This window comes from Stigmatopora argus, chromosome 16, assembly GCF_051989625.1.
Source record: "Stigmatopora argus isolate UIUO_Sarg chromosome 16, RoL_Sarg_1.0, whole genome shotgun sequence".
Taxonomy (NCBI): Eukaryota; Metazoa; Chordata; class Actinopteri; order Syngnathiformes; family Syngnathidae; genus Stigmatopora; species Stigmatopora argus.
The window spans coordinates 7,242,322-7,269,719 of record NC_135402.1 but is presented as its reverse complement, the minus strand read 5'-3'; the positions used below and the strand labels follow the sequence as shown (position 1 = coordinate 7,269,719).

Genomic DNA, 27,398 nt, shown 5'->3' with positions numbered 1-27,398 from the left:
TGTCCAAGCATGAAGGGGCTCCCAACACTTTCCCTCAGGATGCATTTGGTGATTTTTGGAGCCTAATGTGAGCCAATCACATGGTGGGTTTGAATGAGTATTTTTTTTTGCACAGTGAATTGGTAATGTTTTTTTTCCAAATGAGGTTTTATGGGGATATTTTTTAGAATAAAGTTGCAGTGTTCTATAAAAAAGGTTTCACACAAATAAAGTCATTTTGGATTGTTGAAGATCTTTATTTTCTGGTTAGTTCATATTCTAAAATACTTACTTGATATAGTAAGAATAGGAAGATATGGAACTGTGTCTCCCTCTAGCGGATATGATATGTATACACAGTTCATTCATTCAAAAGATCCCTTCAACATACAAAATACTATATTTTTTGTCAACATTTTTGTGTCAATAATAATAATAATAACAATGATAATAGCTAATACTTGAAAATTCAATTTCTGGGAAAAATTTTAATAGGGATAATTGCTCCCTCTCCCATGAGTCACTTTTTATACATTTTGTAGCATTTTTGGGATACTTGTTAACTCATTGACTACCATTGACGACGCTTGCCGTCCAATTCGTTTTGATTGGAAAGAGCTAATTCTGCGACTTCCTCTTAATTTGGAGGCTTTACTTGTCACTTCCTGTTGGTATTGTGTCATTTTTTCCACACAAAATGATAAGTGGGAATGTTTTTAATATATTTTGCTGGAACCGCATTGTTTTGCGGGGGGCTTTAGTGTGCCTTGATTTCTTGATTGAATTATTCAGTGTTTTCTTCTTTTTTTGCAGGCAGTCGTCACGAGTGCAGCGTGACATAGGCCGCTGACGTCAGGCGAAGAGCCCGACTGGCTAACTCACTCCCTCCCTCCCCTCTCGGCCCTTCATTCGCAGGCGGGGTACGATCCCAGGCTCCCAGCAACAACGTCTCGGCAGTGAATCCACGGAAACCTCGGGCTTCCCGATCGCCATCCATCCTTCCAATCGACGACATTTCTCGGACATTTACGCATTGCCGCTAGACTCACGCACGACCAAACAGTAGGTTTACGCTTGACGGGCCCTGGGCGGCGTACGAACGACGATTTGGACGGCCTGTCTTCCGCTCTGCTTGGGTTTTATTGTCGCTTTGTTCTTTTTGGGCAGCAGCCATTTTTAGTCGTCTCGCACTTAACTTTGGTTTCGGTGCCCACCCCCCCCACGCGGAAATTTCTCCTTAGAAAATGGCACGCAGCGGGGGTCCGACGCGCATCTCCCATGTGAAATCGCCGTGTTTTTGCGGATACAGTAGCAAATGCCCCCGGCCTGTGTGTCCAGGCTAGTGTTGTGAAGCACTCAAAATCCAACAGGATAGTCGTTTCATAAGGGTAATTTCATTCCAAAAATCCCCTTGAATAAACACTAACTCTTGAGTCGAGCGCGTTATTTCATATTTGAACGCGCTTTTATTCTGATAGTTCAAATATGGTCGTTGAAACCTTCCAAGTGCTTGAATGTTTACATTTTCAATTAGCCGCCGAGTTAGCCTAGCCTGTTAGCTTCTTCGCTCGGCGTTCGCTAATCGCCTCTTTTGACTGAGCAAAAACATTAAACGTGAACATTTTGTGGTGTTTGGTGTGAAATTGTGTCACCTTGTTACCTTGCAAATGTGTTATATGACAGTTTATGATGCGCGGCCTGGGCGTCACGCTTGGTTTCCTTTGCAGTTTGACGAAGAACCTTTTTGTGGGGCCTGCTATTTTAGCTGCTTTTAAACACAAGGGCCTCCATTTTACGTTACAGGGCTCCTCCTTTTAAATTTTCCACACTTAATGGCCGATCTAAGGTTAAAAGTTTAAGATGTAAACGTCAATGTGTTGACAGGAGCAGGCTGGCGTCACGTTTGTGTTTATTTGTGACGTCATAATGTTATCACGTCTGCCGCTGCAATTGTATCAAAACCCGCTCCTGGGTTACATTGAAAATTCAAAACTGAGTGTTTTTCTGAGTATAGTCCGTTCTGGCTGAAAAATATCTAGGGAGGCAATATTTTTAGATATTTTCATTTCCTTTGAATAAACTCATTGCTTGCCTTTGACAACGACAAACGTCCAATTCATTAAAACTAGCAAGGTGGGCTCTGAATGCTCATGTTGGCCAATGGATTTTGACGTCCACCGCTGTCAAAATTGTCCCTTTAGTTTCGATCACACTGCAGTCTTAACAGAAATAATGCACAAAGCCACCAAAGCAATGTTTTAAGAAGGGGATCATGTAAGATTAAATGCGTGTTTGTCTTATTATTTGGGTTATTTTGTTTTTGATGTCAGAAATATATCACACCACATAAAACTCATCTCCAGAGAACCTCTGAATTTATCTAGGAGTTGCATACCTTGCTTCATAGCAATAGTTACAACACCTAATTTAAACGACCTTGAAATGTGAAAGACTGTTGCACAATGCCATTTTATGACAAACGTGACATCAGTTGCGCCTCATTTTCAGGAATTGGGTGAAAAATATTTTAATATTAAACCGCTACCAAGCAACAAAATAAATCAATAATATTGTCAAGAGAATAAAAAAAAACCTTTGTTGAGTACTACCAAACATTACAACAAAGCTGGAATTGGAAGTAAACACTAGTCGTGTTTTTCTATGGTTGGAAGCTAACAGGATTCGCGTAAAATATGGAAATATCAGACTAGATGTGTGTTTCTGTTTCCTCCTTAAAACATCAGAATGGAATATGCTTTAAATCAGCTGATTGGACTTGGAGTTTCATGCTCATTTTTTATTCGGGATAAGCCTTATTACAGTATTTATTAAATCAAAGTCGAAAAATGAACAAACCTGATTGGTTCACATTACAAAGAAGAATGTTTCCTTAATAATTAGATAAATTATTAACCACCCCCACTCCCCAAATTCAAATGGGTTTGACACACATTGCTGTCAAGGTGTAGCGGATATTAAGGTTTTATGTCGTCAAAATCTATTTCCGATGTGGGTAAACATTTTGAATTATTCAGATAGAGTGGAATTTCCCCCTACAATTTAGCATTAATATCTGCAAAGCTATGATATATATTTAGTCAAATGTATGTCCCTTAATTTGCATGCATGTACTACATTACAGTAGTTTGCAAAATCTTAACATTTGGAGTATGCCGAATTTGTTCTGGGTGTTTTTGTTCAATACATTTACGTATTTTCTTCTTCTCTGATATAGAACAAGAAAAGCACTGGGAAGAGGCGCAAAGAAAAATTTCCATACTCGATGACATTACATCGCAATGTCCGATCGTTTGGGGCAAATAACCAAGTCCAAGGATGGGAAAAGCAAGTACTCCTCACTCAGCCTGTTTGACAAGTACAAGGGAAAACCAATAGAATCTCACAAAAACTCAGGTATACCTTTTTAAAAAATGGATCTGTTGAATATTCACACTTTAACTCTTGTTTCCAAGCCTCAATAAACCGTTTTACTCCAACGATTCATTTGAAAATGTGCACTATTTTAACACTTATCATGTCACTTGTTTTGAAGTTTGAACGGCGATGCATCTTTTAACCGACTTCCTCTCTCCAACAGTTCCGCGACATGGCTTGCAGAGTCTTGGCAAAGTGGCCGCAGCCCGGCGTATGCCCCCACCCGCTCACCTACCGAGCTTGAAGTCTGAAAACAAAGGAAACGATCCCAACGTGATTATTGTCCCGAAAGACGGAACAGGATGGGCGAACAAGCCGGAACAACCCGATCAAAAGAGGTAAGGGAGACCGACGGTCTTTCTCGGCGTCGTCTGACATAGCTGGTTATTTATTTTTTCTCGTCGTTATAGTTCTGGTGCATCAATACCTCAGCTGCCGGAGTCGCAGCTGCAGCTGGCTTCACAGAAGTCTGTCTCCAATCTTCAGAAGCCTCCACCAGTAGCCAACCAAGAGGTGTGTATGGTTAATCGAGCATCATTCCGTACAACACCTAATACCTTAGATCGTGTCGTAAAATACTTTATTTGTTATGGAAGTCAAACAGACTGTTTGCCTCAAGTATTTAAGCGAATAGAGAAAAAGCTCTGTGTTAAAAAGCAGAGTACAATGAGTTGTTTCCCTTTTAACAATGGAAACTATGTCCTCATTTTTATTTTTTCCTTTGAATTGAATGTGTTCATGCACAGAAATATCTATGAGAGCTGTTGCAAAGCAATATACTTAGTCACAAGTGAGTTAAACGTACTCTACTAAGCAGCCAAATTCAAAGCACCCTCATATTTGGTATAGTGGGCAGTCCCTTCCCTTGTAACCCAAAATGTCATCGCTCTTTCTCTTGTCTTTTCTGCAAATTTGAATTAAATCAGCTAAACCATTATCATGAAATTCCTTTTGTCTTTATCTACTTTGATCTCATGTCAACATTTTATTGCCTTTCATTTTATTATACAAAAATATGCAAGTTTGATAATCCCCGTATTTATTCTGAACCCAAAATCAAACTCATTGACGGCAATATACGTCCAGTCATTTATGACTGGGAGGGTTGACTGCGAATTAAGATTCATTCATTTTCTGCCTAAAGCCTAAGAGAGGGTCATACTGTATATTTCAAAGATCACTGCTTTGGATGACGTTATTTTTCCACTCCGCAGAACATAAACACAGGTGGACCAAAGCAATGGGCCCAGCTAAATGGAAGGGCAGTAGAGCAAGATGGTGAGTCAGCTCAGACTTTGGCGAGAAAAAATGTCTGGTTTATTGATGTGCTTCTTTTTTGTGGCTCCCTTCTAGGTTCAAGGGTCTTAAACCGACTTCAGCCCTTCTCTCACGAGGAATTTCCCACACTGAAGGCCGCTGGAGAACAGGACAAAGTTGGCAAGGAAAGAAGCGGCTACGATCCGTCGTATGGGCCCGGACCAAGCCTCCGCCCACAGAGTATGTCTCGCCATTGTGACAAAAATGGCAAATGACTAGACGATTTATTTCTACGTGTGGTTGAGCGCCGTCCACAAATCTCAAAATTACATTACACAGCATAACAAGAAGTGGGGTGATACCTGCTAAAGCCGTAACCATACGCGGGATCACGATCCTGTCAGGGATTGCTCATGTGCGTTTGTGTTCATGTCAAGATGTGACCAGCTGGAGGGAAGGCGGCGGCAGGAACCTCCAGCCCGCATCCCTGACTCTCGGTCCACCAGTGGAACTCGAGGGCAAACTCGGCGCCGCCCCGGGGGAGACGGGCACCCCTCCCGCCACGTCCCACCCTTCCTCCGTCACCAGCACTGCCTCACCTAGCGCCATCGTGGCGGTCGCCCAGCTGCCGAGCGCCGACCTCAAGGAGCCCTCCCTGCGTCCCGCTCAGCCTCTCCGCAGAACGCCGGTGCCAACGGCCCTGCAGCATCAGCTCCACTACACCTCCAATGCCGTCTACCATGACATGTTGCCAGCTTTTGTACGTGAACGGCAGCAATTGCGATGTTTTTGTTGCTGTTGTTGTTGTTATTTTTTGCATTGAGCGCACCTCGTCCCTGTGTCCACAGATGTGCTCCAAAGAGACTCGTGAATCTTCCGGTACAGACCACGTTCTCGCTACTGTAGCAGCACCACCTCGATTTGACAGCAAACCCATGTTTAGGCAGCTTTGCGCTAAACCCGAACTGGTCAAGTAAGTTCATCTGCTCTGGGAGGTTTTGCTCGCCTTTTTAATCTCAGGCTAATGTGCGTTTTACCCATCAGTGGCGACATTCGAAGAGAGAACCGTTTTGTCCGCACGGCGTCCCGGCTCTCGTCTCAGCCCATTCGTCGGCCCACCGAGAGACCGCAGCGACCCGCCATCATCAACCCCGAGGATCTGAAAGATCTGGATGACCTTGACAAAGACTGTGAGGACGGATGGGCTGGTAAGAATTGCATTAGTTTTTTGGGGATTTATTTTTAAATTATTGGTTGCCATTGATTGCGATAGACATCCAATCCATTCCGGGAAGCCTGAACATGGTCATTAAATCCCAAACACATTTCTTAACATTTTTCCCTCGACTCGTGTCTTATTTCAGGTCTTCACGAAGAAGTTGATTACAGTGAGAAGCTCAAGTTCAGTGATGATGAGGATGAGCACTCAGCCAGTGATAAAAACAAGATGTGGTGAGAAGCCACTCTGCATTGTCTTCCCACTAAACCGAAAATAATACTGCTATTACTATTTTTCCACCCTTTCCGCAATTTCATGCTTGTTTTCAATTTTCCAGGGCTGAGTGGGAAAGGGAGAATCGACGCGACTGCCCATCCTCCCTCAGCTCGGGTGAGGGACATGACGAGAGTTATTCTTATCAACAGCAGGAGCCTTTGAGGAAAGCCAACAGCAGATATCTTTCTGCAGAAAACCAAGTAACTATACACTAAACAAATTTATTACAGTCCTGCCCTTTTCTAGGGATTACTTTTCATAAAACTTGTTGTCGTAGCGGTTTTAGCCTTTTAGCCCTGGATTACGACAATTTGGGTGATTAGGTTCTTACACCTTTTTTGGATTGGATAACTTTATTCATCCCCTATTCGGGAAATTTTATTGTGGCAGTAGCAAGAGGGTGCTTAGACAGAACAACAAAGCAAAAGCACCAAGTACAAAGCAAATCAAAGTAAATGGGATCATTAAGAATCACCAAATCAAGCAATGAATTATATTTTTGGATGCAGTGCGACTAGTTTAGCTAAATTAGCTGCTAACGTACTTTATGGAGCACTGAATCGCTTACAATTTTTACGAGATGTAAACGTCGTCTGATCCATTTAGACTATGAGGGCTGGCAGTGATTATTCTCTGCCAATTCTGCTAGTTAAATTTAAGTAGTTCCCAAAATTAGCAATTAGTTTTAGTTACCCGTTTTCCACTTTGTCTCCCACCCAACAGAAGAATCACATTGAGATTGTAACTGACCCTGAAGACCACCAACGGCAGTCTCAACCTCCAGCCAGGGCAAAGTTTGCGTCGCCCGAACTCTCAGAAGCTGTCGAGAGGGCGCGCAGACGCCGCGAGGAGGAAGAGCGCCGCGCTCGTGAGGAACGGCTGGCGGCCTGCGCAGAGAAGCTCAAAAAGCTGGATGAGAAATTTGGGAAGACGGAAAGGCAAACTTCCAGGACAGAGGTGGGCCACAAAGATGGAGAGGGGAAAGAAGCCCCCTTGTCTCCAAACAGGGATCATAATAAAGAACCCCACGACAACTGCCAGTACAATACAAAAGGTAGCAAACTAGTGACACGTCATTTTAAAGACATGTTGCAAAATCGCTCTTTTCTTGTTCTCCAGACGAGTACTCCTCAGATAACTCGCCTACCCCTGGTTTCCGCGAGGAGCTCAGTTTCCCCGCATATCGCAGCAGCGAGGAAGACAGCCAGGAGCCTTCCTCCCCGTCTGGGGACTACAGCGGACACCCGAGCTCAAAGCCTGTGCCACCTCGTTTTCAGAAACAACACCAGCAATCGGTAAGGTGTCTTTCATGAGCGAATGAACCAAGGTTCTATTGTCTTTTTTTGAGAAGTGGTGGTGGTGGCAGTAGTAGTAGTATTAATTCATTCAACGTGTATTATCGTCAATGGTGCTGAATCTGTGAAAGATAAATGCTGACACATTTGAATTCCGAAAAGACCTGTCATGTTACTGTGTCATATAATTGTATTTTTTTCTCTCACATTGACCACTTGATTTGTTGTGTCCGTTTTACAGGAACAGGCATACAAGATACAGCATTGGCAGCAGCCTGGCCATCAAGGCTCATCTAGCTCAAGCCACACACAACGAGGCTACTATCCACCCCACGTCCTTGGGTTTGATCCCCTCTGGATGATGATGCCCACTTTCATGGATCCCCGCGTCAGCCAAGGAAGATCTCCTGTTGACTACTACCCTGGTCATGTCCACTCTTCTGGTGAGCTCTTGACTCCTGAAAATGGTCTCAATTCTGGTTTTCTTTGTGGATCTTAAAGAGTCCATGTGTTGTTGTTTTTTAAGCAGGAATGATGAAACCTCTGATGCACCAAGATCGTGTGAACAGTCCCAGTTCTGATGAAGGCCACCCCAACCTGCACCAGGATAGAAGGACCCCTTCTGCTGAGCCGTATGGTGTCTGGAGCCAGGATGGCTACCCCTTGCGCAGCTTTACTCCACCCTACCAGCGGCAACATGAAAAGCAGGACAACAGTCAGCTTGATGACAGGTCAGTTATTCCTTCTTCTTACATTCATTTTTCTGTTGTATCGTGATAGAAAGATCTCACAACAGTTCTTTTTGACCTGTGGGAAAATATCACAGTGATGTCCCTGTTGCCTGTTTGTTTTCTGCAGAAGCGATTTAGTTTCTTCCCGGCAGGACGCTTACGAAGACCAGGGCAGCGAGGGTGTGACCCACCCCCAAAATTTCGCCTTCCAGAGTCGGCCCTCGGACCGAGACCACAAAGACCAAAACCTGCTGACGGGCGCTCAAATTCACAACCAGCAACATGCAGATAACAAATACCCTACAAAAGACTCGAGAGACCCCCACGGAAAGGTTAGTGCTGATTCTCAAGATGAGAGCTTTGACGGTTCCAAAAATAATTGGAAACGGGACGGAGGTGTCGCTGCTCAAAGCCAGTGGTCCAATTCCGGTACTCCTGGCAGCCAGCCAATAGAGAGCACCGGGCGCATTTTGACGCGCAGAACTGGACCGATTAAGAAACCGGTTCTCAAGGCTCTGAAAGTGGAAGACAAGGAGAATGAGAAGCCCAAACTAGAGCCTGAAGAAAAGCCGGTCCCATATCGGCTGGAGAAGGAAGTCCTGACCAACGTCTACGACCTAAAGAAGGATAACCAGCCTGTCGGCAATAGGCGTTCCGGGTCGCCCGTGGTGGTGAAACAGCTCGAAGAGAAGCAGCGTCAGTCCCCGGCTCCAACTAATGCGGAGCGGCCACAAGCGCTCGCCCAGAGTGAGAATTCTCCGAGGGAGAGCGTCTGGGACACCAGTAAATTTCAGCTGCCGAGAGATGTTCAGGACAACACGGAGGCTCAGGCCCCACGACGCAACAACTGGATCTTCATTGACGAAGAACAGGCTTTCGGTCCAATCTCGGGATCGGGAAGAGGCCGCGGCAGAGGTTTTAGGGACTTTAATTCTCGAGGGGGAGGCCGCGGAGTTCGAGGCGGAGACAACATCAGAGGGGGTTACAACAACGGCGCCGCTCAGGCTCAGCGTACGGGCAGAGGCCGAGCCCAGCTGAGAGAGCCGAAAGCGGATGAGTTCCAGAGAGGCAAGCCACGAAGACGCAATGTCAGCGAGACGCTCAGCGAAACCTCCGAGTACGAGGAGCTCCCCAAGAGACGGCGACAGAAAGGCTTGGAAAACGGAGAAGGTTACACCGAGGGCGCAGAATCTCGCAAAGTTGACCGGGAGTCTTGGAGATCCAACAAGGTGTACACGGAAGACCAGGCTGCGGCGGATTCCAGAGAAAAAGCCAGAACGAGCAGAAGCTTTGGAGGGCGCGTGCTGCCTCCCAGACTCAACACCGGAAACTATACCAGAGGCTACGGGGGCCCTCGGGAGATGTCCACCTGGCGGGGTCGCGGTCCTCAGTTCGGTAGCAGCGCGGCTTCCATGCAAGAAAACGGTTACGGTCCCAGACCAACGGACACTTCTTTTACACGTAAACCTGCTGAACGCGAAGCTCTTAAGTACCCCGCCAAATTTACCGGCTCCTTCGCGGAAAATGGCTCTGAGGATCGGGAGGGTGAGTACTACTTTGACCCGGACAACCCGGACAGGCAGGCTCTGAGAAGGCGCCGCCCGCCACGTCAAGACAAACCGCCGCGCTTCCGCCGCCTGCAGCAAGAACGCGAGCCGGGTTCCAACCAGTGGACCGGCGACGAACACTTAAACGGGGACTTCGCCAACCCCTGGCCAGGCCGCCCGAAAGGAAGCGGGGAAGACAACTGGCCCGGCGGCCTCTATCCCGGAGGGCGCGGCGGCCAACCTTCCCAGACAGAGGAATGGGAGACGGGATCGGAAAACAGCGACTTTGGTGACTGGAGGGAGAAGCACAGGGAGAGCGGCGGCACACACGCACAGGGACACGTCGACGCTCTTTCGGACTCCTGCGAGGCGGCGTCTGTCGAGAAAAGGGAGCTTTCCAAGCGAAGCTTCTCCAGCCAGAGGCCGCTCATTGAACGCCAGAACAGGAAAGGTGAACCCTCATTGCTGGAGACAAGTAAGATGGCGCGGGCACCTGAAATCCCGCAATCGGCTTCCTTAAGCAGGAGCGACGCTTGGCAGAACGGAGGGGCTTCTTGTAAGAGGTGAGGAACACAATGCCGATATTGTCCTATTCTTTGGATCCCCCATACATTTCTCACCACATTTTACTTTTCCAGCAGGAACCCAGATAAGTCGGGCCCTCTGTACGTTATTGATCCGTCGGAGGAGCGGGAACTTAGTGAGTCTGGAAAAAACACCTTTGACAAAACAGGATCCATTAAACCTGACTTGGTGGATCCTCTTCCTCAATATGAGCTCACTGCCTACCCAAGTGAGTATTTTACACTGAAATGCATGAAAATATGACACCTTCCATTTGGAGTTAATATGTTGCTGTGTTTTAGTTGAGGACGATGCCGTGGGACCCATTCCGACCGCAGATCCTTACCAGGACGCGTTGTCCAAAAAACAAAGACGTCCACAGGATGACGATAGGCGGAGGAAGGATCAAGGAGTTGGCGTAAGTTCAAAATGTCTCATTGCGAAAAAAGGCTGCCGCCCGGGTTTTGAGGAAGCATTTCTTTGCGTAATTCCTGTTTTAGCTTCCGGTGAAGAACAGGTCCATTGCGTCCAAGATACCACCACGCTTTGCCAAGAAGCAGGGGGGCATGAGCCTCGAACAAGCCGATGACACTCTTTCCTCAAGTAATTTGGGAACGGAAATCTGGGAGACAAACAGCTCCGGTAATTTAGTAAATGGATGCAGCAGCATTCTGGATTAACATATTTATTATTTTATCTAATGTGGCTGTTTATTCCCCAGCTCTTTCAGTGAAGTCAGGGGTAGACTCGTGGACTAAACAGGTATCTTATACCGGGAGCGAGCCCAACTCTGAGGTACCGCAAAAAGGCCAGGTTTTTATTCTATGAGCAGTCATTTTAAAAATGCTTACCCTCTCGTCTTGTTCCAGGACTCGGACGCAGGCCTGGAGCAGAGCAAAGAGCAACATAAACCAGGGCCCATCGGAAACGAGCGCTCTCTGAAGCATCGCAAGGGGTCCGAGGCAGTCGACCGCCTGGAAGGCGGCCCCATCACACCAGTCAATGGCGTGGACCTCCACGTGGACGCCGTGCTTCCCGTGCCCCCGATAGAGTTTGGCGTCAGTGCCAAGGATTCGGACTTTAGCCTGCCGCCAGGTTCCGCTCCGATGCCCGTTCCCAACCCTGTCAACAAGCTTCAGGATGCTCTAACTGTTAACGTAAGTGATGGACTCGCATTGTTGGCAATGGAATTCTTCAAGAGGGACTTTGCGGCTGATTCTCCATATCTTCTGGTTTTAGACCATCCCCATGCTCCGCTCCAATCACCTGCAGCCTGGCATTAACCTCAATCCCCTCTCCTATCCAAGCGCTGACCTCACACTTAAGGTTTGGATTCTTTTTTTTGTTTTTTGTTTTGTTTTTTTATTTCCACCAGTAAGTAACACCTATGGAAAGCAGTTATGTACAGTAATACCTTGTTAATCACGGTTAATAGGTTCCAAGACCTGCCGCAATAGGTGAATGACCGCAATGTAGAGACAGTGTTATAATGTTATTCTGGACTAATATTTAACAGACACTGCCTTCTAAAAGATGATTGGATTGGATTGGATAACTTTATTCATCCCGTATTCGGGAAATTTCATTGTGACAGTAGCAAGGGGGTGATCAGACAGAACAACAAAGCAAAAGCACAAAGTACAAAGGCAGATAAAAATTAAAATGCAACATATAGCACTTAAAATTCCACAACTTACCTTACCGGCCACATTAGTACACGTCTAACAAAATGTAAAGAAATGAAATACAAACAGTTACTTCTAGAACATTCATGACAAACAAGTCTGCTGGTATTGAATGTTAACTAATACTAATATCCTAAAGTACTTTTTTCAGCACATTTTTAGCAATGTTTGCAAGCCGGGAAAAACATGACACGCATATGAACTGTTATTTCAATTCCTAACAAATGTAACGTCAATGACAGAAAATTAGTTATGCTAATTCTCACTTTGATTTTGTGGTCTTTGAGTTTACTCGTTCCATGTTGCAGCCGTCCGTCTCATTGTTCTATAGTCTTAAGAATGTTTGCCACGCTTTAGATGGAGTCAGCGCGTAAGGCTTGGGAGAACTCGCAGTCGCTTCCGGAGCAGGGCTCTCCTGGCACGGGAGCCTCGGGGGTGCCCCCTCCGTGCAGCGTGGGCTCATCCAGCGGCGTCAGCTACAGCTCTTTCGGCGGGGTCTCCATGCCCCCCATGCCCGTGGCCTCCGTAGCACCTTCCATTTCCATGCAAGGTGCAGCTTAAAGTCCCTCCAATCTTACCACCGAGCGCACATCTGACGCTAATGCTAAACCTTATTTCATGTTTCTTAAGGTAATCACATTCCTCCGTTGTATTTGGACGGCCATGTCTTTTCCAGCCAGCCTCGCTTGGTTCCCCCCACCATGACTCAGCAGCAGACCTACCAACAAGTATGTGGGTTCGAGCGTCGCCGACTCGTTTTTCATTGTCTCCTAACATCGCATTCACGCGTCCGTTCAGGCGGCGCAGCAGATTCCCATCTCGCTGCACACGTCTCTCCAGGCTCAGTTGGGTCTTCGAGGAGGTCTGCCTGTGTCTCAGTCCCAGGAAATGTTCAACTCAATTCCCCCTTTTAGGTATGAAATGTTGCCTTCTCTAGCCGCCACCTGTTAATGGCGTTGTCCTCATTTGTTGAACTTGGGTTCAGGTCGCAGATGTATATGCACCCCAGCCTGTCGCAGCCTAGCCCCATGGTCCTGTCCGGCGGAACGCCGCTGAAAGGGCCTTACTCGCCTTTCCCCGCCATGCAGCCCTCGGACATGGTCAAGTCCTCATCGGGGTCTCACTATCAGCCCATGAATGGAAGCCAGCAGCTCGTATACGACAGCCAGTTGAACCAGGGACCTAGCATGGGGTCATCGCAGCTGATGGACTCTCAACTCATTCAGGTTTTTTTTTTTTTAAACAATTTTTTTTTGTTGATGCAACTTTCAGTCACAGTTTACGGCAACAATTCCTCGTCGACAGGTGACCATGCCCTTGCCCACTTCTCAGCTGCGCTACGGCTCTGCCCAGCAACACCTCATCCTCCCGCAGTCCATTCAGCTCCAGCAAGGGCAAAATCTGTCGGTGGGAGGGCCCCGTCGGATGATGCCACCTGGTTCGCAACCGCCCGTCATGCCCGGCGGCAGAGAGGTGCGCTCGCTCGTCTCCTAGCGCAGATGGATTGAACTTCTGACGCCGTGTAATTGCGATGCGTGACTGCTAACTTTTGCTTGTTTTCATGCCATCGTCAATCTTTAGGGCTCGCAGTTAGAAATGAAGGGTTTCCAGTTTACTGACAAGCCCAATCATTCAGGGATGCTTGGGGCCTCCTATAGGTGAGTGAGAGTAACTGATCCCGTGAATAATAATAATAATAAAAATGTGGAAGGTAGAAAAAAGGATATTCTTAACTTGGTGTCCTTCAGCAGGCCTGGATCTGCGAGCCCGAGCGGAAAGCCGTCCGGTCCCGGAGGGCCGGTTGGACCCTTGCCCACCCATCATCATTTTACACAACAGGTTTATAACCCTTTTACCGTCAAATTAGCAGTGATTTCAAATTATATTTGGCTGCCACTTTGAATCGACATAGGATCCTAAAAATTGTCCAAATGAGCTTTTTTCCTCCCCTACACATTTAGTTTTTTTAAGAGGAAATGTAAATATTGTGAATATTTATTATCAATAGTAAATATTTTTAAATAGTTATTTAATTGTATGTTTTGAATTATATACACATGGGAAAAAATAAATTTGAGGATTTAATCTTTTTAAAAATAAAAAATAAAATATATATGTTGTTTTAATTATAACAAAATATTATTTTCAACAGTAAATTAAACCACTACTAAAACAATCATTTGTGGCAGTCCTAATGAATTTTTCATGTTTTTTTTTTATATGAGGCTAAATAATGTCTCTTCTTTGGACACATCAGGTCTCACCTGCTCAGGGCTTGGTGATGCACATGCGTCCCCCCACCAGTGGCCCCTACCCCAGCCCCATCCAGAGACCGGTCATGCAGGTCAACAAACCTGTTATCATCCGCTCCCCCCTTTTTCCCAACCCCGGCCGAGACATCTCTCACGCCGGCCCTCCCTTGGCCCCCGAGCCCCCTTTCAAGGGGCCCGAGGATGGCATGAAGGTGAGCCACCCACTGTAAATATAGGTAATTTTTTTCATCTTCTCTTTTTTAATATATATATGTTAGTGGTCGACCAACATACATGAGTTTTAAAGGCCAATGGAATATTTAAAAAAAAAAATATATATATATATAGATATATATATAGATATATATATAGATATATATATATATATATGTAGATATATATGATTATTAAAAAGCCAATATATATATATTTATATATATATTTTGGCTTTTTAATAATCAGCCGGGCTGCTGTTAGTAATCCTTAAATTGAATGTTAAACTCTTGCTGCCATTGATGACGATAGAATTCTAGTCCCAAATTGAAAATGAAAGATTGTAAAAAAAATAATATCAAGAAATACAAAATAATAATAATAATTGAAGATAAAAAAAGTTTATCAATAAATGTCTACATTTTGTATATTTTTCATTAATTCATGAAAAAATCTATTTTAATGTTATGATTCTGTTTTGATGTTATTTTAGGATTTCCTGAGTTTCATTTTTTTTTTTTAAATTATTATTATTTTTTTATATATTATATATTTTGTATTTATTTAGCCCATCAATGGCAATAGACACCCGATACATGGATTCCTTAAGTTGAAAGAGCCTCATGATTGGACGCCCAGCGTCGTCAATGGCATCAATTTCCCTTCCCGCTCTGAAATGTAACTAAATGTAAAATTCACCTTAACAACACGTGTTTTGCATCTGCGACCCGGTTTTTGACTTTTCAGGTGGAAACCCCCCGCATGGTGACTCACTCCGCCTTCTCGTCGGCACAGTGCAAAAGCCTGCGCAAAGCGGTGAACGAGGCACACGCGGGAGGCATAACCGGCAAGCTCCAGGACCCCCTGGCCTCCGCCGGCCACGCCAAAGCGCCGCCGTTGCCACGCACGGGCGCCATCAAACCTCAGTCGGCGAAAGCGGAGGAGGGCAAGGCGTAGCGTAGCCAGTCGCCAATGTTGAGAATCATCCACCCGGCCTGCAAACACGCCAATCTCCTCCCCACACAACCTCTGAGCCTTCCGTCAAAGCACCGTCAGTGTCTCCTGTCGACTCCCCCCCCCCATACCCCACCCTACCACCCACCCCCCTCCGGACACTTCTGACTTCACAACACAATGTAAAACTTCTAGAGAAAGAAAGAGATACTGTATATATAAATATATACATAGATTACAGCCTTTTGAAAAGCAGATCTTCACACAGTCCTCTTTAATTTATTACTTTTTTTTCCCCCTGTAAATGACTGCTCAATGGTTCATTTGTGCGCACCGTTTTTGACAAACTGTTTAACTGCCTGATAATGGACAGTCGTTTGGTGGGCTTTTTTTTTAACTAGTTCAATACAGTTGGGGTGCTTTTTTTCATTTCATTTGATGAGGTTCACACATTAAATATATATTTTTTATCAGGAACAAAACAGCAAACATTTGCATGTCAACGTCGGGTTTAAAACGGTAAAAAGTTTGCTTCACTTTGTCCTTCGCTGGACAAAAAAAAATTCTCCCCTCCCTCAATCAAGTTGCTTCCAAATGAATGTCCTCACAAATCCAACTGACTGCAAATGTTGCAACACTTTTAACCCTTTATTGCCTGAAGTTATTTTAACAAATACACCAAATAAAAATATAGGAAATTTAAGTGAAATATGGAATATACAAAATTTTGGCATAACATTTAAAAAATATATAGAGAAAATAATGCTAAGGAAACATCAATTGTTTCACCCCTTACTCACCCCAAAAATTCAGTTTATTTTGAAGTTTATTTTATTTTTTAAATGTTATTTTAAGATCTTTTTGGCTGTATTTCATCCAGTATAATTTTCTATCATGTGTTTATTCATCATTGTTAATGTCAATGTTAATGTTAACTATAAATTCAGGCATCAAGTGGTTAAAACAGGTGGGCAAAGTGATGTCAGCCACAATAATAAATTAAAACCGCTAAAATAAACAAAACAAAAAAACTCAAGGCCATTTGGTTTCCTCCCAAGTTTCTCGGGTGGTCAATTTAAGTTACCCCATTTTTTTTTTAGCTTCTATGTGGCAAAAGCAATACATGCTGCAATCAGGGTCCAATTATGATCTAATATTTTCTTCACATCTGTTAGAAAAGGGGAGCATTGATTTTTTTTCTGAGCACCATGGACTGGATTTATCATGTTAAAAATAATGTGAATTTTTTTTTACTTTGGCAAAGTCACCCATTCAACATGTCTGCTTTAATTGTACCGTTTTGTGCAATGACACTACAGATTTATCTTGGACTGGTATAAATATATATTTGTGAGTGTGAGTGTGTGTGTGTAAAGGAAATGGTTTCAACCTACAATTCATTTGTGATATCAAGCATTCAAAAGCAAGGGTGGGGAACTGGTGGTCAGGCATGAAATTTGAAATTAATTCCATGTAATAAGAGAAAAACCTGACATTTTATCAAGACAATTTATTAGGAACTGTTTCCCTACCCCTGCTTTAAAGGCGCAGAAGGGACGTTTATGTTCAACTGTCCACTTTATGGAAGCATTATTGCTTGTTTTTTTTTCTGAAAGAAGTACTCAAATGTTGCCCTAACTTTTTTTTGTACTTAAAAACATTTTTTTTCTTCTTAAGACCAGCGCTTTCTACAGAGCTGATCCCAGCGTTCTATTTATCCAACCTGATGTTACCTTTTATCCTTTTCAGATATTTGGTTGTTATTCACCCATGTTTAAGGGGGAAAAAGTTTATTGAAAGAACAGCAAATAAAGCAGTTTTGATTTTTTTGTAGGTTCTGTTAATTGTTTTAAATGTACTATCTTATTAATTACATATTAATTTCTTCATTCTCATACCCTGATGGAAAAAAAGTTTGGGGTTTCAATTTTTTTGAACAAAAAATAACATTTAAATTGTTTAAACAATTATTGTATGAAGCTGCTTTATTATGAGTTACATTTTACTGTAAAAAAAATTGTATCTAAACGTTTCAAGTACTAACCCCGCCTCCTTTTCTGTTACCGTAATACCAGAAAACGCACCATAAATCTGCGTGGGACGCCAGGTGTCAAATTCCCAACATTTTTGCTGGAAAAAAAAGTTTGCGCAGACGGAGACCTTGCTTTGCGACTTAAACGAGACTTCGCAGAGTCGTGGCTTTATTGCAACACAAATAATATTCGGTAAGTGCTCGTTTTTGTATTTATAAACCGAACGAGGTTTGTATTAAAGCTAGCAGCGAGCCAATGAAATGTCGGGAATTAGCATTGCTTTGCAGCACATATTGTTAACTTCTTAACTGTAAAGCGCAAACTACTTTACTCACAAAGTTGTTTTTTGTTTTGTACTGTTGTTGTTCACCAGACATTGATGTCTCGCTTATAACTAATAAACGTAGTTTTTTAACAGCTTTTGGAAGCATAACAGTATATAAGAAGATAATGGTCCCTGCGTAGAGTAGTCTGATTTACTAAGTGCCTATGAATGCCACATGGGAACACCAGCAATTTAGCTAATTTATACGATAATCCTATAAATTAATTTTAAACTGCACTCCTCTCACGAGTAATCACGAATTGGAAATGTTACTTGCACATGTCTAAAACAATTATGTCCAAATGGCCTTAAAAACATATTACATTCGTAATGAGACAGGTTTTATTCTATTTAACATAACTGAATTATATTTTCTTGTTTCTTTTTTTATTAGAATTTTTAATGATTTTTAAAAATTTCATCACAACTTAATGTTTTTTCCTTCCTAAAATAGATCTTTATTTTATTGAGTTATTTTATTTAAAATCATTTATGTAATTTTTATAGCCTGTTACCAAATAGCCAAAACTACACTTGGTAACTGGGGTTATTAATGTAATAAACATTTTTTCCATTTTCTTTATCGGAATCTTGGCAACAATAACAATGATACAATTTATTTCTTTTGATTCCTAACCATGTTTTTTTCTTTTTTAGAACACCAGACCCAAAAATAATACATAATAAATTAAATCCAAAGAGAAAACAATGAAAGCTATGCTTGCAAGTAAATCATATATGGGAGGAAAAATTGCAAAAAAATAATCGCCATTTACACAAAACAATCATTTGTGGCTGTCTTAGTGCAAAAGGCAGCATGGCTAAGATGTCAACCAGAGCCAATGAAGGCCTGATGATGATGCAAGAACTGGACGACCGCCTAAAAGAGCAAATCGACAAACTGGAGCACATCCGCCTGGCCGCCGTTGAGCTTAAAGACGACTTCTCTGCGGTGAGCGAAGCTGACGTTTGACAGCGTAAAAGCACTGTGTAATAAAGTCATATCATTCATTCGCGTGCAGGGTGACGGGGACCTGTCCCGATCGCTCGGCGATCACGTTCAGTGGTTAAACCACTTGTCCGAGCGTGTTGAGAATCTCCAACTGAACACCCGCATTTTTGTCCAGGTGAGATTTCCACCGTTTTAACTCGAGCCACCATTCACGGTTCGTTCATCCATCAGATGAATCCTACGCCTCGGGCGTGGTCCGGTAGGCAGGCCTCCAAACGTTGGGGGCATCTTCACTCGGCTGACGACGCGCAGTCCGAGATTTGCCAGTTACCCGCACGAGCGCGAAGAAACAGCGATGCCGCCTCGGAGATGTCTTGTAACTGGTGACCTCCGAAAGGGAAGCACAGGATATTGACGTATGGATTGATCTTATTGTTTCTCATTTCACATTTCATCCATGATTTTACATTTCTTTCAGCATTGTCGTTGACTCACTTGGAAACACACAGTAACAAGAAATGTAAATCTAAATACACTTTGAATTAAGATATGAATCTGAGATATTTGTTTCCCAAATGTGACCAACTCTTACCACTGCACATTAAAGGGGTTTGACAATATAGCGATATGGTGACATATTATTGTAATATATTTTATTCTAACAGGTTAACATCAATAAATCCTTAAAACCACCAAAATTTTCCACTAGAATGGTAAACTCAGTGGCAAGGTAAAATATTTCAAGCAAGTTAAACATGCAAGATGATGTAAAATAATCCTAAATACTTTTTTTCTGTTAGTAAGCGGGTTTTTTTGTTTGTTTGCTTGTTTATAACCGGTTCACTTCCGAATAATTGATCAAATACTTCTTAACGCATAGTAGATGTTCCACATTCAATATGGCGGACGAGTTGACGGGTCCCTGCCTCTGTCTGTCTGCCTGACGTCCATATCTGTTCTGTCAATAAAGCTTTACGAAGAACGCGTGGTGCTTGATAGTTGGATAAGGTGCGGACGTGGACGCATAACACCCTCAAGAAAGTCAGTCAGTCGACATTTTCCCCGTTCTTTTTAATTTTTATTTTTTACATTTCTTAATATTTACACACAGCGAGGAAAATGGCCGAAAGCGACTGGGACACCGTGACTGTTTTGAGGAAGAAGGGGCCGACGGGTGCTCAGTCCAAGTCCAAGCAGGTATTGCCGTATTTGTACAAGATTAAATGTCATTTTATTTCAAGATAAGTTTCGCCTAGACTTATTAAAATAACGAGAGAACGTCATAACACGAACATGCGTCATGGCGAATTCGTCTGTCGCCTTCTGAGCTATCACGATGCGTGGGACGTGAACTATCAAAACAAAATAATCGTCCAATTCATTGATTAGGAATTATACAAGATGATGAATGTGATTTATTAATAGTTCCCGTCAAACATGAGTAAGTCCGACTTGTTTCTCCGCTTTTGAAGCCAAGAAAAGCACAAGCCCAACATCAACAACTAATATGGCACCAAACGAAGCCTCTATCATTTTCACCCCCTTTATCGTTATTATTTTTAGTTAGTTTGACGTACATTTAATGACTGGATACAAGCTTAACGTTGGACCCAGGTATCGTTTGTGATCTCCCCACCCAAACTAGTAGTTAGCATTAGCCTCATTAGCTTCTGAAGTGCAGCACAGTTCCATTTTGTTCCCAATGGGGCTCAGTACTAACATGATTTTTTTCTTCAAAATTCATCTCATTAACTCAATGGCTGCAATTGACAATGATAAGCGACCTGTCCCTTTTGACTGGGCGTTAGCCATTTCTACAACACAAAATATTGAAAGTAATCTTTTTTGTTGTTGTAGTATTTGCATTTTACAATGCTCACCATAGCATTGATGGATCTTTATTTCTTTCATTCCAAAAAAATTCAATAGAAGTAAAGTGATGGGGGACACTGGCCTGTTGACAGCACCAATAAAGCTCATTGTTATTGTGATCAAAATTACTCATTATTTACAGTTTAGCAGCGCCGTCAATTGCATATGTTACGATATTCTACCACCATACTCGGTGTTGATTTGAGGAAAAATGAAAAACTTCAACCCCTCCAACCAGGCGATCACCACAGCCCAGCGACGCGGCGAGGACGTGGAGACCACCAAGAAATGTAAGTAAAGCCACCCCTCGGCACGTAGCGTGGCGTGGCGCTAACCCGTGGCTGTCGTCTTCGCTCCCAAGGGGCCGCGGGGCAGAACAAGCAACACCTGGTAAGCAAGAACACGGCCAAACTGGACCGCGAGACGGAGGAGCTCCACCACGATAGGGTTTCTTTGGAAGTGGGCAAGGTCATCCAGAAGGGACGGCAGGATAAAGGACTCACGCAGAAAGACCTCGCCACGGTAGGTCCAGACGCCCGTTGACCGCGTCGGACGGAATGATTATCACTCGGGTGTTTGTGTCTTGTCAGAAAATTAACGAGAAGCCGCAAGTGATCGGCGACTACGAGTGCGGGAAGGCCATCCCCAGCAACCAAGTCATGGGCAAGATCGAGAGAGCTATCGGTAACCCGAAAACGGTCGATTGTTGTTTTTCGAGATGAGTCGGCTAATCGGCTACATTGCGGCTTTAAATTGCAGGCATCAGCTCGAGCTAAAAAAATAATGTGCCAACGCCACGTATTGTGTACCTTAGTAGATTTAGTTTAGCCAGATACAAAGGGCGTTTTAAAAGCGAGAACGCTCGTCGCCCTTCCCAAGATGGCTGCCGATTACGATCACCGATGAAGCAGCAGCAAAATAATAAAAAGATGAGAAAAAAATGTTTTTTTTAGCCTTGGAGACTTTTTACTCTGGTGTTATTTAATGTGCTCATTTAGCAATCATATTTTCAATATTTTGTATTTACTTCAAATATGTTAGACAATAATACCAGCCAGATTTGAAAGTTGTACGAAAAATCACATAAGCAGCAGGATGGAGGGCAAACTGGAATTAGCAGGCTAGTAAATTTGTAATAGTTTTCTCTTTAATAGTCGTATCATAGATTAATTTCCTGACCCATGTAGTGATAATTGTTCTATGGCCATATTGCGAAAGAACTATTATCGTTAACCTCGTATCGTAAGGTTCTTATTTTTGACAACAAAACGATGTAACTGAAAATGGACAGTAAGCACTTTTTTTTCCAGGCTTGAAATTGCGCGGTAAGGATATTGGACTGCCCCTCGAGTCCAAATCTAAGACGAAATGAAGACAAAGCCTCGAAGTCGGCCCGCCTGGTTCCCCGCCGGGAGCCCTCGCCCCCTCATCCCTCGCCCCGGGCCGACCAGTCCGGCGTTCCTGCCAAAGGACGCGACCGGACGCGCTGCTTCGCAATCTGCACACGGACAAAACCAGATGTCAATTAACGCGGGAGCTTTCCCATTTGGCCTTTTTTTTGCTTTCGCTCTTGCATGACGATGAGGGCAATGCAAATCTGACGAAAATTTGTCACCATTTTCAGGCAAAAGCTTCACTCGCTTAGCAGGTTTTCTCGGATGTCTTACAATTGTGAAGCTGTTCTCATCTGCTTTGTTTTCATTGGAAATAAACTTGACTATGCACACATGAAGCTCTCTTCTTTGAAATACTGGCTTTTTGGTGATAAATGTTTCTGCTAGTCGTTTTTAAAAAGGTATTACTTTTTTTGCATTCTATATTTAAAAAAACATTGACATCTGTAACGTGAACACTTGTTTCACGTGAGAAGGAAAACGTCATTTTTATTGGGTTTTCAAAATTGAAGACTATTTAAAACATCAAAGCATTAAAATGCTTTTTTTGTTGTTTTATACAAAGTGTAAATCAAAAGTACAATATTATGTTTGAATATTTGCGGGTCCCGTTCTTTTAGTCTGAAAATATCAATGGAATTTCAAACAGGAAGTGAGATGATTATTTTAATTACTTATTATACCATCACCTGCGACACGTTTTGTGTTGGAAATTGCCACCGGAAGTGATGTAAAAAATGCAGTTGTAGAATATTGGATGTTTTTTTCCAAGCAGTTCAATCGTTATTTTTTAATCGGAGAAAGTAGTTAATACGTGAACAAATCAATGATTTTTACGTGTTATGTAGGATAATGCACCAGCACGAACATTACTAATAATTTAAATGTATGATTTATTCACTTAATAGCATTGCAAGACATAAAATACAAAGATTCACAAGGATAAAAAAATAAGAATAATAAATAAAATAAATAAAATAAAATAAAATAAATAAAATAAAATAATAATAATAAAAAAAATTTAAAAATTTAAGTGGAACATGACACATAACACATAACTTCACACCTTCCTCACACAGTCGAGGACACTGTATGCGTTGCCGCGGCACACTGCAAGAGAAATGCGCTGTAACAGCCATTGACACTCGCGTGGCTCGTTTGAAACAGCCACGAGCCGGGAACCTACTTCTAACAGAAACTTCAAAGTGGAGTCCCCACATACACCTGAGGTTTCGAAGGCTATGGGCTGGAACAAGTATCTATCGACAAGCGGTGCATACTTGACGGCCTTCATTGACTCTGCCTTGTTCGCAGCTGAGCACGCTTTTATTGCAGATGAAGCAATTGATGATTGAGAAAAGGTATCAACAACGGTCACATCCCACGTCAAACACTTTCCCATCTTCCATGGAAAGATCGACAAGCCGTCAGGCCTTCGCTCGTCTGCACGCACCAGGCCACTTGGCTCGAGGATTGAAGGAACGCCAGCTTGACATAGTGCGCGTTTAACGATGTCGTTGATGTTGGAGTGACGCGGGAAGCGACCAGCTTGGACACGGCAGGACAAGGGGTGGAGAGCTCGGCTATCTATTGAATGACCACACTTACACGGAATCGGGTCGCAAACTTTGACACCAAGACGATGAGCAATCGAGATGCGAAGCTCATCGGGGGAGAGCTTATTGCCCAAAGTCACACTTGGCAAGGCATTCAGCCAAGTCCCGGAGGGAAACGTCGACGCTGATAATATTCGACTGCGGTCCCACTGATTCGAGGAATCGATCAAATTGCCTTTCATCCTCAGGCAATTGATTTCGTCCCACTCTTTCTGAACTCCGAGATGTATTGGAGTTGAAGAATGACATTCATTCCAGGCATTTAGTGCGCCATCAATGTCAATTGATTTGTGAGGATCAATTTGAGATGAAGACAAAACAGGTCGCACTAACTCAACTGTAGAATAGAATGATGACAGAAAAGAGGGGAGGGACAAGTCAACAAGGGAACGGATACCAATGCCACCGTGACGAATTGGGAGTTTCGACTGATTCCATGCAGACTGTGAAAAGTCAACATTCAGCAACGAGGATAAACAATCTTTTATGACATGGTCGAAACTCTGTAAATAATTCATGTTGCGAAATGTCGGGGAGCTTCTCATCAAGTATTGAAGTTTGGGAATGAAGAGACAATTGCGTAGGATGAACATGGCCTGATGATTGTCAATTTGGCAAAGATTTGAGGTTAAACGCTTCAAGTCATTGAGTCGTGCATCAAGGAACTCTTGCATTGAATCTTTGTGGAGAGGTGCACCTAACAATGACCATTTATTAGTAGGTGCAACAACAATTGAGGGGAAGAGTTCCTGAAAATGACAAATCGTACTCTGACTTTTGTGGGGGGCAAGGTTTGAAAGGTAAACTTCACATTTGGCGTCGTTGATATCAAGGCCAATGCTTCTGAAATTTTCTTTGACCATCGCAGCGTCCGACCAAACCACATCAGGGTCACCACCCAACGTTGCATCATCCAAGTACCACAAGTTGAGCTTGGATGACACTGCTTTTGAGATATGGTCTACAGCTAAGGCAAAGAGAGCCGGTCCAAGGGGATCACCTTGCTGTATACCGGAGCTTGAGGGGATTATGTGGTCATCACAATAGAGGTTGGATGAATATCCGTAGGATTGACTGATGTATGGCAGGAGTGAGGGATCGAAACTCTTGATGGCTTGAAATATTGAGTTGCGATCAAGGCTGTTGAATGCGTTTCGGACATCGATCTTCATGATGATTGTGGGTGAGATCGAATGCTGGATGAATTCACGAACCGCATGTGAGATAATTTCACAACCCCGAGCTACACCCACGCCATACTGCTGGGGTAGGAGTTTGTTTTTCAACGATGACAGACGTGGAAAAATCAGACATTTAGCAATCAAGCGACGTAAAGTGTTTCCAACTGCTATTGGACGGATATCTCCATTGACTTTGGATAGAGGGAATAATTGAGCTCCGAAAAAGAAGTCACGAATGAAGCTTGGAAACTTCCCATTTGCTCCTAACTCGCAAAACTTCACCAAAGATGAAATGAGAGCGATTGCGGAGTCTCCCTGGCGTTTCCCGATGCAATCTTTCAAGTGTTGTGGTCTCAACATATCTGGACCGGCACCGGATCCACTAGGGAAAGACAAAATGGCTTTCGATAGACACTCAGGGGTGAAAGTTAGCTGAGGTGGGTCAACATTGTCTGGGAGAATGATCGGGGAAGGAGCAGGAGGATGTTTTACTTTCAATTTGGTAATGACACTGTCGTCAATCGGAACAAACGTGTTCGATGAACTGAGGGCCCGAACAGCGCCTTTGATGTCGAAATCATTCAATTTGCTGTTGACCACTTTTTGAAGATTAGGACGACGGAAACTCGAAATGATGGATCTGCATTCCAACCTTTTTGTGATACTTGGGAGATCAGATGAAGCAAGAAATTCTGATATGTTTGACTTGATTTTTGAGGCTAAAGAGCTGCCCTTGGCTGTGTCTGAGTCATTTTTGGCGAAATGAAGAACAAATCCGGGGAACACTAGTAGCCGGTACCATGCTGAGCGGCTTTGACTTGAGCAAACTTCTGTTAGCAATGAAGCTAGAGTTGTAGAGAAGAGATGACGAGCTGCGGCTGGAATTCGTTTCACCACAACGGATGACTTACGAAGATTTACCATGTATCTTGAGAATTCATCAGTGGACAGGGAAGATGAGACTACGTTCTTCCCTCCAAATTGGACGTCAACGGTATTACCAGTTATTCCCGTACAAGCTGCACATTCCCAGAAAGGAGTGAGTGAGTCTGCTTGTTTCCTGGTAAGTCCAACACAGCTCAAGTGGTAATCTTTTTTACATAAATTGCAGTTTATAGATCTGAGGCGTTTGCTGTTGCGGGAGCAAAGACCACATGGAGGAATGTATGGTTGACAAGATGAGTGAGATGGATCACAGACATCGCACTGAAAGGCAGTATCATCATCAATGTTCACAATATCCACATCGGAAAAACCGGCACATCTGAAGTGGAGCCACCCGACGCATGAATCGCAAGCAATACCATCATGCACAAGTTCTCCACAAGCCAAGCATGTGTCCGCATCAACTGAGGAGGTCATTTGGCAGTGAGAGTCATTCATATTCTAATTGTCAAAATACAACGGGGTTAGCGAACTGCACCAACTTGGGATGTAGAGCTAGCGGCTAGCTTCGGCGGCTAACCCTTCGTTCGGATGTTCGTAGCGCTTGCTGGAAATGGCGACTCGGTCAACTGTTGATGAAGCTCTTGGCCAGTTGCGCGGAGGGCAGGTACTGTCCGTCGAGGAGGCAAAGCGTCCGGGCCGAGCTGTTTCCGCCACGGTACGAGAGCAGGCTGGAGCCGCTGTGCACGTCGAACACTGACACGTTCCACAGCTGGGAGCCGGCGTCGTACTCGGTGCCCCGAGCGGTGACTTTGTAAACAGTGTAGCCTTTCAGGTTCGACGGCGTCGTGGTGATTTGATCGTCGGGTTGGATAGTAGACGTAGACCTCTTCATCCGACGGACTCGCTGTTGTTGCTAGGTCAGCTGACTGTCACTAGACGACGACTAGCTTTAGCTTTGTAGCCTTGAACTGCTTGCGCCTCTGCTAGCTTAATGACCACTTTGATCTATTCCCGCCATTCGATGCTCAAACTCTCGCCGCCGGCTGTCTGAATGACTTGCGAACATTACCAATATGAATCTCTATTTTTCTACGTCCGATCAAGTGGTGAGAGCCGATTGAATTGGGCAAATCAACGAAGTGGAGTGCGCTGGTGAGTAATCTAAATCAAACATTTTACCGATAAGTGCATTGACCAAGTGGCAAATCAAATGTTTAAAATGCAAATTGTTGACATTGATTTTGGAACCGAAACAACGGTTTAGTTAGTCTACGTTGTTCGCTTGTGCACGTGTAAAAGTAATTATTTAATTAATTAATATTTCCAGATGATAAATTATTCGTTTCATGATCTGTATGAAAGGAGATTTCCATTTTATGCAAATGTTCTTAAACAATACAGAAATCTAAAACTGTTAGAATGTTCTTATATTATATTTTTAAACTGGGTTAACTACAATGAGGAAAAATGGTGCGATTGAAATATGAGCCACAAGGTGGCACTACACTACTCTAAAGTATACCTACAATATTAGTGATGTTAAGCATTTAAAGCCAAACAGTTTGGTTTGCTATGACCCCATTTTTTTTAGTTCTTTAAAAAAAATCATTCTTTATTTCATATTTTTATAGTTATTATTCTAACAAAATTTTTTGTATTATTTAATAGATGTCCAATCCATTTTAGTTGATTATATTTTAGGGTAACGAGGATAGGGGTCACAGAGTTCA

The 27,398-nt window shown here is 43.4% G+C and overlaps 4 protein-coding genes across 5 annotated transcripts in view; all 4 read left to right on the top strand.

Moving 5' to 3' along the window:
* The first annotated feature begins 722 nt into the window (after positions 1-722).
* Positions 723-17,240, top strand: prrc2b (proline-rich coiled-coil 2B). Its single transcript, XM_077622445.1, has 31 exons — positions 723-1,041; positions 3,215-3,393; positions 3,578-3,752; positions 3,825-3,927; positions 4,629-4,692; positions 4,768-4,911; positions 5,109-5,431; positions 5,520-5,644; positions 5,716-5,879; positions 6,036-6,123; positions 6,228-6,366; positions 6,890-7,220; positions 7,286-7,461; positions 7,703-7,904; positions 7,991-8,192; positions 8,320-10,302; positions 10,378-10,532; positions 10,606-10,721; positions 10,804-10,945; positions 11,025-11,098; positions 11,173-11,460; positions 11,543-11,629; positions 12,346-12,538; positions 12,619-12,716; positions 12,787-12,902; positions 12,974-13,214; positions 13,294-13,461; positions 13,570-13,646; positions 13,740-13,827; positions 14,246-14,452; positions 15,201-17,240. The coding sequence occupies exons 2-31, from the start codon at positions 3,279-3,281 to the stop codon at positions 15,408-15,410; spliced, it is 6,594 nt and encodes a 2,197-aa protein (XP_077478571.1). The 5' UTR covers positions 723-1,041; positions 3,215-3,278; the 3' UTR covers positions 15,411-17,240.
* Positions 17,241-17,395: 155 nt separating this feature from the next.
* On the top strand, positions 17,396-19,339 carry LOC144090712 (uncharacterized). The gene is made up of 4 exons (XM_077622444.1): positions 17,396-17,632; positions 18,570-18,717; positions 18,788-18,892; positions 18,949-19,339. The coding sequence occupies exons 2-4, from the start codon at positions 18,583-18,585 to the stop codon at positions 19,102-19,104; spliced, it is 396 nt and encodes a 131-aa protein (XP_077478570.1). The 5' UTR covers positions 17,396-17,632; positions 18,570-18,582; the 3' UTR covers positions 19,105-19,339.
* A 279-nt stretch (positions 19,340-19,618) lies between these two features.
* On the top strand, positions 19,619-22,315 carry edf1 (endothelial differentiation-related factor 1). 2 transcript variants are annotated; one of them, XM_077623348.1, is made up of 6 exons: positions 19,619-19,758; positions 19,829-19,914; positions 20,828-20,879; positions 20,951-21,111; positions 21,180-21,273; positions 21,900-22,315. In XM_077623348.1, exons 2-6 carry the CDS (start codon positions 19,837-19,839, stop codon positions 21,959-21,961), a joined length of 447 nt encoding a protein of 148 aa, XP_077479474.1. In that variant the 5' UTR covers positions 19,619-19,758; positions 19,829-19,836; the 3' UTR covers positions 21,962-22,315. The 2 variants fall into 2 exon arrangements, with proteins under 2 accessions (XP_077479474.1, XP_077479475.1); XM_077623349.1 differs by having other exon boundaries at positions 19,707-19,725.
* A 4,424-nt stretch (positions 22,316-26,739) lies between these two features.
* The window catches only part of tmem38b (transmembrane protein 38B), a 46,330-nt gene continuing 45,671 nt past the window's right edge, over positions 26,740-27,398 (top strand). The window contains exon 1 of the mRNA XM_077622515.1: positions 26,740-26,820. The gene's annotated coding sequence lies outside the window, so the exon portion shown is untranslated. The remainder of the gene's footprint in view (positions 26,821-27,398) is intronic.